The 15,332-nt window shown below is 36.2% G+C and overlaps 1 protein-coding gene across 3 annotated transcripts in view; it reads left to right on the top strand.

The window, feature by feature from the left end:
* Positions 1-15,332, top strand: part of LOC135470450 (uncharacterized) — a 20,054-nt gene extending 4,722 nt beyond the window's left edge. Inside the window, exons 3-8 of one of the 3 annotated variants that reach the window (XM_064749403.1) lie at positions 2,273-2,375; positions 3,189-3,317; positions 5,711-5,752; positions 9,132-9,173; positions 9,526-9,567; positions 11,347-15,332. In XM_064749403.1, coding sequence (XP_064605473.1) covers positions 2,273-2,375; positions 3,189-3,317; positions 5,711-5,752; positions 9,132-9,173; positions 9,526-9,567; positions 11,347-12,350 — 1,362 coding nt within the window. In that variant the 3' untranslated portion in view covers positions 12,351-15,332. The remainder of the gene's footprint in view (positions 1-2,272; positions 2,376-3,188; positions 3,318-5,710; positions 5,753-9,131; positions 9,174-9,525; positions 9,568-11,346) is intronic. The other 2 variants (XM_064749404.1, XM_064749405.1) reach the window with 2 other exon arrangements.

Here is a 15,332-nt window from a genome sequence, read left to right as displayed (position 1 = left end):
CACAACCCATTGGCAAACATTTGTCGATGAAATAGTTACCCTGGAACTTCGTGCCGAGTAAATCAAAATCTCCTGGACAAACGGGTAGTAACCTAAAGGCAGATTTGACATCCATTTTACCAATAAGTGCCCCACAACCTAACCCAGCTATCATTTCTAAAACCTTGTCAAATGAAGTGTAATTTACAGAACACATTTCTGGATCTATAAAATCATTAACACTGTCTGAAGATGGAAATGAAAGGTGAGTAATGAGCCTCCAGGCCCCCGTCCAATTTAGGAACCAACCCAATTGGAGACACTCTCAAGATTGATATCGGATGCTGCGACAAAGGCCCAGATATTCTACCCAAGTTTACCTCATTTTGTGTCTTTTCCCATAATTCAGACTCGTGTTCAAGAGCTGAAATGAGATTTTTCGATTCTTTAAAAAGCCGAGGGCCATGATAATGTAAACGAAAGCTGAAACAAAACCCCTCAGAAAGTGATCAAGCTGCTTCTCTATCAGGATACGATGCTAGATGTTTATCTAAAGCCTCCAGGTTGATTGGGGTTCGGCCTAAAGGCGAAGTTTCGTGCTCTGGGGTTGGTATATGTGTACTGGTTTGTGTTGAATATTTGTCTAGTATTAGCGAGAAACTGGAGTGAAGTCCTTCTTTGGCCAAGAAAGGGCTGTTGCTGAGGGAGAAATGATTTTTGCATGTTGGACATTGAAATGGGATGGTCACCTCCACAGTGCATGCACAAATGCAAATATTGACAAGGATGCTTAAAACACATGCCCTTAAAGTTGTAGTCATAGCATTTGCCCTGACTGCTGTCCTGTTTGTAAGTATGAGAAACAGCTCTTCCGCTGTTGTTAGAACCCATGTAAAGAAGCCACAGCTCAGTGTCAACCTCTCCCCACGAAGCGAATGGGTTACCTCCCTTTCTTAGCCTGTATTGTACATCATACTCTTTCCATCCTATAGCTCCCCTCTTTGCACCTAATCGAATTATGTAAATGTATTTCAGCATACTACGTGCAGCTATTGGGTGCGCACTGATATAAATATCCAGGTAAACGAGAAAAGCATCTACCCATTTGTCTAATGTGTCGATAGATTTTGACTGGACTTCCCTGGAGACAATTTCACCATTATCATTTAAAGACAAATGCCTCTTATTTTGTGTGTCCGTGCCGGACGAAAGTAGAGAGACCAAATCTACAAATTGACCCTCAATGATTTTTTGTCTAGTTTGATTCGACAAACTAGGTGCGTTACAGGACATGACACTAACAGGGTTGTTTGTATCGCCTGTTTCAAGGTCAGGGGCCTGGCTGGGACTGGCAGTTTGGCATAAACTTTGACATATCCCTCTGGACCATTCCATCATTTCCTGTCCATGATCCACTAGGCCTACATCATCTTGACTTTCTTCACACTGGGGGGGGGGCACTTTACGTCTTTTGGACGCACCAGAATCCAAGGGAGCTGCACTCTTCGATTTGCTTTTGGACTTCGGCATTTTCCTGACCCAACATGCAATTTTATACCTCAGAGTTAACAATTTACAACTTCTCACACACAGAAAGAGTACGTGAAAACGCGGTCCGCCATTTTGCTTAACATTTTGCTGAACTGCAAGATATGACATGAATCAAAACTTATCCACCAAATTCGTAACCTTTGAACCCATCCGTTGAATTTTTTCTCTTACAACAACAGAACGGTAACCATGCTTTGTAAACAATACTTTATTATTTGGAAATTTTTGGTAAACAGTGTCATATTTCTGGAGATAATATACCCTAATTTAATCACATAAACCTATCCCTGTTCGTTCATTTAGAAAAGGACTTGCGCATTGAAAGCCTTTCGGTATATTGACAAGGGTCATAACTCTCAGTTTTGCTACGGAACAAGGGGAGTAACTCTAATTTCATTCAGATACAACAGTTACCTCCCTTCGATAACATAAGCTATTTTGGATTACGCCAAATAGCTACGGTAATATTTACCTGTGGATATGTTTTACATTTGAATTGAAGTCCATGAAGTCTCTGCTTTAAAATAGATTTCAGTATAAATTGCTGAGATAAAAGTTGTCACATTAGATTACCTTTTGATGGACACCTTTTACTAATGTTTCTGAGGAAGTATGGGGAAGATTGTTTTGATAGTAAGGGTTAGTGAATAAAAGCAGTGACTGGGTACATTGTACTCCTGAACATTGTAGACTTACGCAATGAGATTCATGTGTCTGCATGTACGTACTGTGGTTTGTGCAGGTAAACATGGAATCTTGTGAAACCACCTGGGTATCTTCGCTGAAAAACAGCCACTGCATTCCTGAAACACCCTCCCCAATCACCCCACCCGTGATCTTTACAGGTTAGTCTTGTTTCATTGTCATCCAGTTATCTGCTCAGTCTTGCATTAATTTGATCTTGCTTTTTTTTCTACATTGAAATGTATGAAAACTTATACTATCATAACAACGCAAAACCCAAATTGTTTATTCTGTTAGAAGATTAGTAATAATTTTAATTATTTATAAATAATCTTACATTCCCTAGGCCTGTGCAAGTTTTTTGCAAGGAAATATTCTTGAGTACAGTGTAAAACACCAATCAAATAGATAAAGGTACAATGAGCTATTTGTATGATGTTTACTTTGATTTTGTTTCCTTTTCCCTAATACAGGTATGGTGTGCTTATCTGTACATGACATGTGAAAAAAGTTTGTCAGTATGTAAACTTGCCAGAAGTTGTTGGTTTACCTAGGAAGTACGGTTTTTGAACCTTTGTAGAATAATAAAAATTCTTGACTGTGAAATTGAACAACAATCAACTAAATAAATCATTTATTGATTGGTCTTTTCTTCGGTTTTCGTGTTGATCTTGAAAAGTACAGAAATAGTTGCAGTACATATATACTTTTTTTCAGTGTGTTCCATAAATCTGTTGAAATTCTGTAGCATTACAAGATGTTCATCTGTTCGTGGTGGTCAGAATTTTTTTATAAAGGGAAAACTATCATAAATATCTTATGTTTGCGTCTGTAAATTAAGCCTGCAAATCCAATGCTACATTTTATTTTGTACATATGTACTTGCGTCCATGTATATACTTTAATTTTATGCATGTTCATTTACATTCACAAGTCTGTACTGACATGGCTTCTTGTGTCTTTGCTGTTGACAGAGACAATACCTGTTAGTAGCCCTGAGCCACCACCTTCTGGACTCTCTGTTACTGTTGTGGCTGTTCTTGTGATAATTATCGTGTTAATCCTCTGCCTGGTTTTCATTGCTGTGTACAGACGGATCCGAGGTAAGTGATACTAAATTGATACTATCATTAAAGCTCAGACTTAGCATATTTTAGTGTTCTCAGTCATATTCAAGAACAGATGAACATTAAGGTGACTTACTGTTCAGCCATGGCTTAAGTTTGGTAACTCTCTCCTTGAATTACTGACCACGATGGTTTAAAGGGACATTCCACCGACGTAGAAAAAATTGTGCTGTTTTTTTTTTTGAGACGTCATCTAAGTAAAGTTGAGACTTTCAGATGTCTACTAATAGGTATCTGACTTTGAGTGAACGATAGAATGTTCAATTATATCCGAGGCTTTGTGGAATTTTTGCACTCTCATGGGGCAGACATTGGGCAGACATTTTAGACCAGTGGCAGAGTTCTCTTAATTGGCCTTCTTCATAAGATATATGCCCAGCACGATTAGTTAGGAGTCAAATGCAACTCCTTTCTGTATTTAGCTGAACCAACTCAGAAATTCTTAATTTCTTTTGGTGGTATGTCCCCGTAAGGTTTGTAAATTCCTCGATGACTTACTGGTAAGCTGTGGCTTAAGGTTTGTAAATTTCTCTGTGTCTTATTGGTCAGCTATGGCTTAAGGTTTGTAACTTTCTCATTGACTTACTGGTCAACTATGGCTTAAGGTTTGTAACTATCTCAATGTCGTACTGGTAAAGGTGTGGGTTAAGGTTTGTAACTATCACGGTCACTTACTGGTCAGCTATGGTTTAAGGTTTTTAACTTACTGGTCAGTTGTGGCTTAAATTTTGTAACTATCACAGTCACTTATTTGTCAGCTGTGGCTTAAGATTTGTAACTTTCTCAGTAACTTACTGGTAAGATGTGGCATAAGGTTTGTAACTGTCTCAGTGACTTACTGGTCAGCTATTGCTTAAGGTTTGTAACTATCTAAGTGACTTACTGGTCAACTGTGGTTTGAGGTTTGTAACTTTGACTTACTGGTCAGCTGTGGCTTAAGGTTTGTAACTATCTCAATGTCTTACTAGTAGGTTTGTTACTATCATGGTCACTTACTGGTCAGCTATGGTTTAAGGTTTGTAACTTACTGGTCAGTTGTGGCTTAAATTTTGTAACTATCACAGTCACTTATTTGTCAGCTGTGGCTTAAGATTTGTAACTTTCTCAATGACTTACTGGTCAGCTGTGGCTTAAGGTTTGTAACTATCTCAGTGACTTACTGGTCAGCTATGGCTTAAGGTCTGTAACTGTCTAAGTGACTTACTGGTCAGCTGTGTTTTAAGGTTTGTAACTTTGACTTACTGGTCAGCTGTGGTTTAAGGTTTGTGACTATTACTTACTGGTCAGCTATGACTTAAGGTTTGTAACTTTCTCAATGACTTGTTGGTCAGCTGTGGCTTAAGGTTTGTAACTTTCTCATTGACTTAATGGTGAACTGTGCTTTAAGGTTTGTAACCACTGTATCTTATTTATTTACTGGCCAGCTGTGGTTCATTGATTTTAACTTTTTCATTGTCTTGATAGCTCAGATTATAAACCTCATTTGATACTACACAGTGCTAAGATAGTTTGGGAGAAATGTTCTTGCATGGACAAGTCACTGTATATATATAATAATTCTTTGAAGAGCAAGAGGAAAGATTTTAGATTGAAAAAGTATTTAATTTTTATATAAGGGTATCGTTTAAAATTAATATTCTGTTATATCTACTGTGGTTACCAGTATTAAAATCAGTGGATTTTTCAACTGAACCTTTTCAACTGTTGCTTATCAATAATGGTAGATGAAATAATCCATTGAATATTCATGTCGCTAACTGGTTTAAAGAATATTATTGTAACTATAATAATAGTATATAGTTTAATATCGTAATGTTAAAGAGATATTTTCTACAGCTATAAATATTGTGCAAGCTCTTAAATTGGATTTGTTTATTTCCATTCTCTGTAGTGGATTGGTTAAATAATAATTGCCATCTTCACTTTATTAAATACTGAAATGGAATATTTAACAAAAATTGCACTGTCTCTACCAGTTGCTTAATGTGAACTACATGTAAGGACGTCCTCACTTTGAATTCCATTCAGTGATATATGCAGGATGATTAAATCAGGGAAATTCAGGTGAATTCCTGAAGTGGGTAAAGGGTAGCTTTGTAGTAATATTTCATGACAAAAGTCAAAGTTACAGGTACAGTCCTCCACTCACCAAAAGTAATTATATCCTGCGTTTTGTCATAATTTTGGACAACAAATGATAATTCTATTATCATATAATATTTCTGGAACACAGTACATATAGCTCTGTAAAACTGACTTTTAAACCATGTTAAGTACACTTCTATAAAAGAATGTAAATATAAAGATTTATGGACAAACTTGCTACTAACCTAAGGAATACTAAAGCTTTTGACCTTGCTTGGTTGCAGTGTGTCCCACCCCCTACGCTGGGATTAATGATTCTCCTCCAGGTGTGTGCTGTGTTTCTTTTTTACCTGTAGAGCTGACCTTTTTTTGTGTGATGTGCTGGTCCTTTTTCTGTAGAGCTCTTTCCATTTTTGTGCTGGTCTCATCGTCTATAGAGCTGTGTGATGTGCTGATCTATTTTCTGTACCACTCTGTCTGCTTTTGTGTGGTGTGCTTGTCTTGTTTTTGGTACTGCTCTTCCTTAGTTTGTGTGGTGTGCTTGTCTTTTTTTTGGCAGCACTCATTCCGTACTTATGTGGTGTGCTTGTCTTATTTTTTGTAGCAATTATTCTGCTTTTGTATGGTCTACTTGTATTATTTTCTGTAGCCCTCTTTCTGCTTTTATGTTGTGTTGGTGTTTTATTTTCTATTACCAATGCCTTGAAAGATCATTGGGCATTTGGAAGCTGATTGATCCTGCACATCTCTGCCAACTGTGCAATTGCAAAACAATTAACAGCTTTGCATTTTAGTATGTCTAGTGGTATGATGAATGCTCAAACTCCCATTGTAGGCATGTGATAATTATATTGATTTATTGAGTATAGAGCTTCAAATTGGCATTATAGTATAGTACTTGTTCCTGCCTTGCTTGGCGCTAAGCACTGAATGGTAAGAGCAGGGAAACAGAACTGTTTGGCCTGGTGTCATTATAGTGTGACTGGTTGGGGTGTCATGTCTGGTGTCTTCAGTGTGAAGCTTCAGTGGTGGCAGAACTTTGGCGGCATGGACTCACCTTGCTACAGGAAAACACAGCATATGTGCACCTACCTAATGACTTGTCGTCTTTATATGACTGAAATATTATTGAGTACAGCGGAAAACCCTAAGCATACATGCTGGTCCATGCCTATTTTTTTTCTTTGACATGCACCATTAATTGTATAATGTTGGGATTGGGAGAATATTATGAATTTGGCCAAGTGTATGCATGCAAATAAAGACAAAGATTGTTAAAGGTAGCTATTAACAGTACACTCAGATTTTTTAAACAATTTATCAGGTGATATATTTATTATTTGGGAACAAAGTAACGCCAAATCAAAAACAGGATCACCAAAATACTTTGTTTATCCACTGAGAATGTAAAATCCCTTCAGATTGGTGCTTTTTGTCCTTTCACTACTACAGTATATGTAACTATACTATATCTCACATATATAGATTTTTACCTCACTTGTAACACTCAGGTTTTTTTTTTTTTTAATTTCAGTAATTTAAAATGTTATAGTTTGTGGGGAGACTATAGGTTTGCACCATGTTCTTCTTCATTAAAGTTTTCTGGATTTTTTAGAAAATGGTTTATTGTTTAGAATTGAAACATGGTTCATGGCTTTACCATAACAAGTTACAGATCAGATTCTTGGACATCTATGTGTGAATTTAGAAAAACATATGGCTTTTTTGTCCAAATTTGGGCTTTTTTGCAGACATTTGTTCAGAATTCTTCATATTGATCTGAAACTTGGTATGTAACTTAACCATGACGACTTACAGATCAAGCTTGATTTTGGGGTCTTTTCATACATTTCTAACAAAGTTATGGGTATTTTAGTCCTTGCACAGTTTTCCAGACTTCTTTTTAATATGGTTGGTTTATACTCTTTATTGAAACTTACTACATGACTTCACCAAGAAAAGTTACAGATCAAGTTTTCGGCGGAGAGGAAGTACTCTTGTTAATTTGTTATTAAAATAATCTACTACCCAAAATGCACCTTACAAATGTTGTGAACCACAGTACTTAAAGGGATACAGAATCGTTGCAGATTGGCTAGTGTGAGAGATTGGCAAGTCCAGGCTATGCCTTGCCTGACCTGAATTTTAGGTATGGTACATTTATTCATAAGTGACCAAGGCTGCAAGATTTAACCCAGGAAACCCTATCTCCACAGTCAACCAATCAGCATCGATTCTGTATCGCTTTAAGCAAGCTGATGTCACAGCAGATGTTTATGGAGTTGGAGTTTTCTCATTGGTCAGTCCTTAAAGTAAACATGGAAGGACGTTGGAAAGTGCAAAGTTTGTTAAGTTGTTTTGAGGTGTCATAATAATAACTAAGTCAACATTCACAACAGACCCAAAACAGCCATAATTATGCTGAAAAGGATGAAACAGACCAAAACTAGTAATAATGTGATATTACAGAATTATCACAGTAATTGTGGGTTTTATGATTAGCTAAAGGTACTGTAGCCAGTTATCTGTGCTAGGTCCAAAAATACTGAAAAATTGTTACTGAACAAAAACAAAAGAACATGAGTTACCAAATAAAATCAAGTGTGTCCTTAATTTTTTTTTTTTGTGTGTGTAAACCCATGAAGAGTTATGTCCTGGGGCCGATTCCACAATTTTGAAATGAAATTTTGGAGCTTATTTTTGGGCAATATATATTAAAATTTGAAACCTGATAAATGTGATTGAAGGACAAATGTGTATAAATTTCATTTCCCAGTACCAAACACGAAGCATTGTGAGGTTTTAGATTTTGATTTAAGTCAGAAAGCCTTTTTTGTGGAATCAGTCCTTTACCACAGATACATTTCTCTAAACTGAGCAGTGTCAAAAGGTGATAGAATTATGTATTTTATTTGATATCAAGTTAAAAGCTCTGCCATTTGAGAGATAGGTTTAGCAGATGTGTTTTTTTTCTTTTAAGGGTATTTCACTCCAACATTCTTGTTGATTCATTCTCAGGTTTTGTGCATCACCCATCATAGTTAACAAGGAGAGGCATATTTTGAATTTAACTCTGTAAACATCTTTAATAATGAGCTGATGCACCTAAAACAGATAGTTCTCTAATGTCAATGTATCAATGTTTTGTCCAGTTATCATTCTGTTGCCAAAGTATTTGCATACCAGAGCTGATCTCTTTGGCCCCCATTATATCATGTATTTTTATCCCCCCAATCCCCGCCATGAAATCGAACTGAATTGAGATTGGGCTTCCAAATTTGGTCCCTTATTCTACTCATTAAAGCCACAATCTTCTTATAAATCGGAACTTGGTGGCAATACTATTTTTTTATTATTTTGCCTACTGTGAACGTTGACATTGGCATCCTGTAATAGTTAAACCAATGTTAAGGTAAATCTTTAGGATGGTACAGTGTAACTCAAAAATTACTGTAAGTATTCAGCTCCAGTTGGAGCACAATAATATGTGTTCATTTCAGCTATTGTAAATTACTTAATTGAGGGGCATGTTCCATTGGTAATGCTCTTTGAGCATTCTAATTATTGTAGATTACAAAATTCTTGGTAGTCTCTTGTGTATTAGAATTCATGTAAAGTAAATAACAAGGGTGATACATGTATCTCAAAAAAGTACTTTATATATTGATAATATATTCTAGATAATAGATTTGTCTATTTTTGAAGTTTATTGGCAGGTGAGGAAGGTAAAAAGTGGGGAAGATAGATGTAAGTGTTTGCTTTAAGAGCACCACATTCTAGTGTCTCCCTTTCTAACCAGTGTCTCACATATAAATATTACAATGCCTTTGTCATTGTAAAGCCTACATTATTCCTTTTCAGACAGTAACTTGTGTGAGTGGTGTCAAATTGATGGCTGATTTTTGAGCACTGTCATTATTCTAGAAGTCCTACGTTTGCAGATTATTAGTTATGTTATGTTCGAAAATTGCTCAGCGTTCATTTAGTTTCTTCTTAGTAACATGTTACGGTAAGTCAGAGATTTGATTTTAGTGCTTTACTTGATCATTTAAACCATGTTTGTATTATGTCATGGATGTAGGTATGTTTATTATTGTAGACATTGAAGAAGAAATACCCATACCTACAGACTACAGACATGGTAAGGCATACAAGTAGATCATCTAAACCTCAGTAATTGAGTAGATACGGTGGGTATGGAGTTCAGTCCTCTGAGTCTTGCATATGAAATTCTTGCTTACATTTCCGCTAAGTCGGAATAAAAGAGTCCTCAAGTTATTGCCAAGCACAAGTCCTCTCTCGATGACATGATTTTTCAGCACTATTTTTCTTATTCAATACTTAGCGGTTTTACTCTTGTAAATACCTGTACTGTTTTATGTATCAATGTATTGTGTTCACAAATTTGTGTCTTTATGTACCCTCAATTTGTGTATAGCCCTTCATATCATGTACCACTGTGCAGGTGCCACTTACCTGATGATGGAAGGAATTACTTTCAAAAGGTTGTAAAATAACAGTTGTATACAGTGTTTTTTGTTTTGTTGTTTTTAACAAACGTTGTGAAAAGCCCCATAAGTTTTAAATGACTAATACTGTTTGCATCATATACAGTTCTTTAGCCGTAACTTTGGTTAGCTAAGGCATGTCATTTTATAACAGAAGTAAAACAGTAAATGATTCCTAACAAACCCCAAAAGCATATTATCATGATTCAAAAAGACATATTATCAGAGTGCTATGACAGACATCCAGTAAAATAACTTATAAGTTGGAAGCAAACAAAGGTTTCAGTTTTCATTGTCAAAGAATAAATTGTTTAGAGAAATATCTAGTATTTCGTGTGCAAGCTTCAGAGAAAACCGCCAGACCAAATCTACTGAATCTTTACACAGTGCTTTGCAAGTAACACATACTAAACAAGTGTCACCCTTGGTCACATAATTTGGTGGCCATATTGGATTTGTATGAAACCCTTAAAGAATCTTCATCAATCACCAAAACGATTTTCCTCAAATTTGCCACATGTGACTCTAGTTGGGTGGAAATTAAAACTTCATAATATGAATCCTTTTCATATGTAAAATAGGCTTGTTCTGGTCAGTGAAAATAGCGGAAAAGTAGAAACTAAAAACTGTGCAATTGGATCAAACAAAAACATTTCTGAGACCTCCTTGACCTCAGGATTATGAATTGCAAAGAATTATTCTTGTTCAAGTTCTGGTTTTGACGTAATTGCAGAAAAGCTTTCAAAATTTAATATTTAGGCTTTGTGTGAAACTGTATGAAATGTCTCCTTTTAATAACTGATAAACCAGTTGTTATAAAATTTTATCTTCTTGTAGACTGACCCTAGGTACATTTGGTTGAGAAAAGCTCACTATTAATTGAAAATATGACCTCACAAAAAGTTCTGAAATTTCTGTATAACCCTGACGTATTCTGATGTCATTCAGGCCACTGAATTTGCACTGAATTTTTCATTTTGTTTCTTAGCTTTTCCTTTGTTGGGTTCAGTATAGTTTTCATGAAATTAGCAACAAAAGCTGTCAAAGCAGTTTGAAAGTCTCAGCTATTTAACCTGTGGGGTTCATGAAAGACTGCATGAAATTAATTATGGTACTGCAGTTTACAGAGGGAATGAAGTTAACAACAATAGTGTATTTTTTCTGTCTTTTGTACTGGGCTATGAGCTGAAGATCAAAACCACAAAATCTGTTTGCTGGCCTGTAGGAGAACAAGTCCCATTGTATGCAGCACCTGGTTCAAATCCAAGACATCCCTTGTCGTTTTTTAAAATGTTTCTTCTCCTAGTTATCATTACTATTACCAGTATAATTTATGCAGAGCATACAGAGCTGATTCCTAGAATCAGTGTCCTTGAGAGCTACATTTAATTTTGACTTTGGTTTCTTTACAGATGAAATAAGAAAACTTGTGTTCTTTTACTGCCTGTCTCGAGAAAGTAAAAAGTGTGTCCAGGAGTTTGAAAAGTTTCTGAAGCTGGCGTGTGGGGAAGACAGGCCTATTGAGTTTATTGATTTTGTAAATCAAGATGAGATTGACATTAACACAGGCAGTTGGATTACAAATCTTGTGGGGAAGATAGATGAGAGGGGATGCCATTTACTGGTGATTTATTCGTCTGGCCTGGTGCATCTGTTTGAGGCAGAAAATGATGGCATGTGTTATCCTGGTTATATGAACAAGGAGCATAATGGGGAATATGTTATCAGTTTTTTCAAAAGGATCAGAGATGACTTGTTGACTTACAACAGCCATCGCGGCAAGGAGCGTGTTATTAGTCTGGGGTCAAAGTACACAAATGCAATAGTTGTGGCCAGGTCACTGGCCAATTTTAGTGGATATAAGCCAATGTTGTTGTCTGATAACTCTGGGAGAGTGTCTGTAAACATGCTGGAGATGTGTGAGTTTCTAGAATCTCTTGGTATAGCGGCACCAAAAGAAGCCCTGAAGAGGATAGACACAGGACCCCTGGAAAGAGCAGTGGAAGAAATGTTATCAGTGGAGAAAGACTCAAAATGGTTCAGAAAAAGATATGGAAACCCCCAGAAGAGGTCTAGTGAAGTTGGTGTGGAAAAACGGTATTCTTCAAGTTCAGATGCGAGTGCAAGCGACATAGGTCCCCAAGAACAAAGCAGCAGTGGATTTGGTACAGCATCATATGGAGACCAATATACTGACTATGTGACTGTCAGCCAGCCCAGTCACCTACAAGGCCAGTCTCATAACCTGCTGCATGAACACCGTCTCAACAACCAATGCCTGCTGTCTGTTTACCCACCATGTGAGCAAACTGATAAAGATAATGGTTTACTTCCAGCCGACAGCACAAAGCCAGGCTTCCCAGATGATTGGGACCCGGTGGCGCCACGACTTCTTGATGAAGATAGTCATGTGTAGAAGGTGCTCTTAAAGCTCAGATTCCAATAGCCGAAATCTCCCAGTAGGAAGCAGCATTGGCTATCAGGCATTCAAGTAACTGTTATATTTCCTATATTTTTTCATTTTCATGTATTTGCAGATTTTTTGTCCCAAACCTCTTTTTTTTCTAAAAAGACAAGTAAGAATTTAATTTTCCATTTTTAGTTATGTTTAACTGGCCTTCTGATGTCTGTGTTCTCTTGTGAACTCATGCTAAATTTTGGATCAACCTCATTTAGATTAATATAGTACATGTAGTAGAGTCTGTTTGAAAACCTGGATCAGTACTTTTTATTACAGTTATGGATGTTCACTTATTGTACTGAGTTTTTGATGTATTGGTTGAAGTTTTATTTTCATCAATTACAGTAATATAAGATTGTATGGAAAGCATTTAGTATATCTTCTTTATTGCCAACTGGTTTCCAACAGGTGTACAGAATTATTTTTCTTAGTTCTTTTACGAAAAATATCCAGTCCCTTGTGCTTATGCTTTCTCTTATTGACACTGACTTACAAATACTGCCAACATCAGTTGAAAACATACATGCAAGGTGAAAAAAATATGTGTGCACAGCTAACATGGGTAGAAATAGCTTGATTTCACATGACCATTACACATGTAGTTAGGTGGCCTTGTGGTTAACATGTGAGTGCAGCACAGTGACCCAGGAGCCTCTCATCAGTGTAATCGTGGCGAGTTCAAATTCATGCTGGCTTCCCCTTCTGGTTGTATGTGTGAAGGTCTTCCAGTAACCTCCAGGTTTTCCATGGCTTCCTGGAGACTGTGCCAGTTTTCCTCTCACCATAATGCTGGCCACTGTTGTTGTTAAAGTGAAGTATTTTTGAGTAGGGCATAAAACTCCAATCAAATAAAGAAATAAATATATTTTTGAAAATATAAATTATTTTGTGTATTAAATATTGAAATTTTAAAATAATAATTCATTTTACTTTAAATAATTGTAGATAAATTCTCCCTTATTTGTTTGATTCATATTTGTAAATCCATAGGTTTTCTCATTCTGGCTCATATCAATTTTTCTGTCATTTATGACTTTGGATTTGATAATTTGGTTATTTCAATCATACAATTAGATCAAGTTGAAATAGTGCATTGGCCGTAATGTAAATTCATGTACTTTATATACGCTCCTGCTATAAGGTGGAGCGCGTTATGTTATAGAGATTTTGTCCGTCTGTCTGTTCATATTTGTGTCTGGGCTATACCTCTGGTTGTTTTTTATGTAGTTTTAATTTTTCTTGGATACATACATTACACAGGTGACAATGTGTTGTGACACACATATTTGTCCATTTCCGCGGTTGTCATGGTTACCAGATTGCCATTTCCCAATGTATACTATACAAATAGATATGATTTCGTGTCCGGGCTACAACTCCAACTGTTTTCCGCATAAAGTTTCATTTTTGTCCATTTACGCAGTTGTCATGGCAACCACATTCTTATTAGCAACACCCTTGAGTGAGTGAGTGATTGGGGTTTAACGTCATGCTCCCTTGAAGACTCCCCTCAGGGGTTATACTCACCAAAGTGCTGCTGGTATTTTAGAGAATCATCATATTGACAACACTTGGTGAGTGTGTATTTTTTACCTGCCAGATTGATGTTCAGAAGTCTGTGCATTCATTTTTCACTGTGGGCCAGGTCTTTTAATTTGCTCATATTTTCAGAATTGTGAAACTTACGGGTTACATTACCGTCCCGGATAGCACAGTTGGTAGAGCGTCCGCTTCGGGACCGGTAGATCCAGGATCAATCCTTGATCGAGTCACACCTAAGACTTTAAAAGAGGAAGTTGTAACTTCCTCGCTTGTTCAGCATGAAGGGGATAGTGCAACGACTGGTTGACCCGTATCAGTATAATGGCTCGGGCGGGGCGGCTTACTTGCCTTCGATAAGTCGTCTCAGTGAAGCAGCACTAAATAAAAGAGCGGTGGAAATCCGTCCTGCAACAAGGAGGCACATTACACGTACATGCACCCTAATGATTCCTTCGTCGTCATATGACTGAAAAAATTGTTGATTTTTCAAGCACTCACTCACTCACTATGGGTTACATTAACTTAATTATGCAAAACAGTCGTGGCTGTTGCATGAAAGTGATGATTATTCATCATCGTTTGCTCATATTTAAAACTAATTAGAGGAAAAATCTTGAAATTCATAGGCTTCATCAAATATGCAGGATGCTCTTGGTTAACCCTCAGTTACGTACTAGCATGTATATAGTCTATCAGATTGCAGTGTGTGGTTTCTGTCCATCTGTCAAAATATGCCATTTTGCGATTGGCTTATATTTGTAAACTACTCAGAGCAGGATTACACAACTCAAAAGTCATGACAACTATACGAAATTGAATATTTTCTGAGTTGTATGCCCACGTTTGAATATGTTATATTGGAAATGTTGGACATCCTTCTGTATTGTAATACATATCAGCAGTTGTATATTGATAACTAACTTGTAACATTTATTGGCAATTTTTTAACATGATGTGTATGCATATGTAATTAGTGTATGTGTGTAATATATATATATATATATATATATACCTTTCACAACAATTTCTTTATTATTATTTTTTTAGTACATTAGATTTGCAAAACTGTGATGTTTTCTATTTGCACATGTATCAAAATCCTGGTGACAATAAACAGATTTAGAATGTACACACTGATTGTATGGCAAGCTTCATAATTATAATACACTGGAGAAAATATATAGTTCATATATTTCATCGACAAGGTATTGTACCAGCAAAAAAAGATTTTATACAAATTAATTTTTTTAAGGTATTGTTTTATGTTGGCTTCAATAGATTTAGATTTATCAGGAATGTTCCAGAAGTTGTGTTTTCTGTTAGATTCTTTTTATGTATATTTTATAAGATATTACTATTTTTTTATGAAATAAAGGATTTAGTAATTTTTAACAA

The sequence above is a fragment of the Liolophura sinensis genome, chromosome 7 (genome assembly GCF_032854445.1).
Source record: "Liolophura sinensis isolate JHLJ2023 chromosome 7, CUHK_Ljap_v2, whole genome shotgun sequence".
NCBI lineage: Eukaryota > Metazoa > Mollusca > Polyplacophora > Chitonida > Chitonidae > Liolophura > Liolophura sinensis.
Note: the sequence above shows the minus strand (reverse complement) of the source record. Positions and strands in the feature narration are given on the sequence as shown.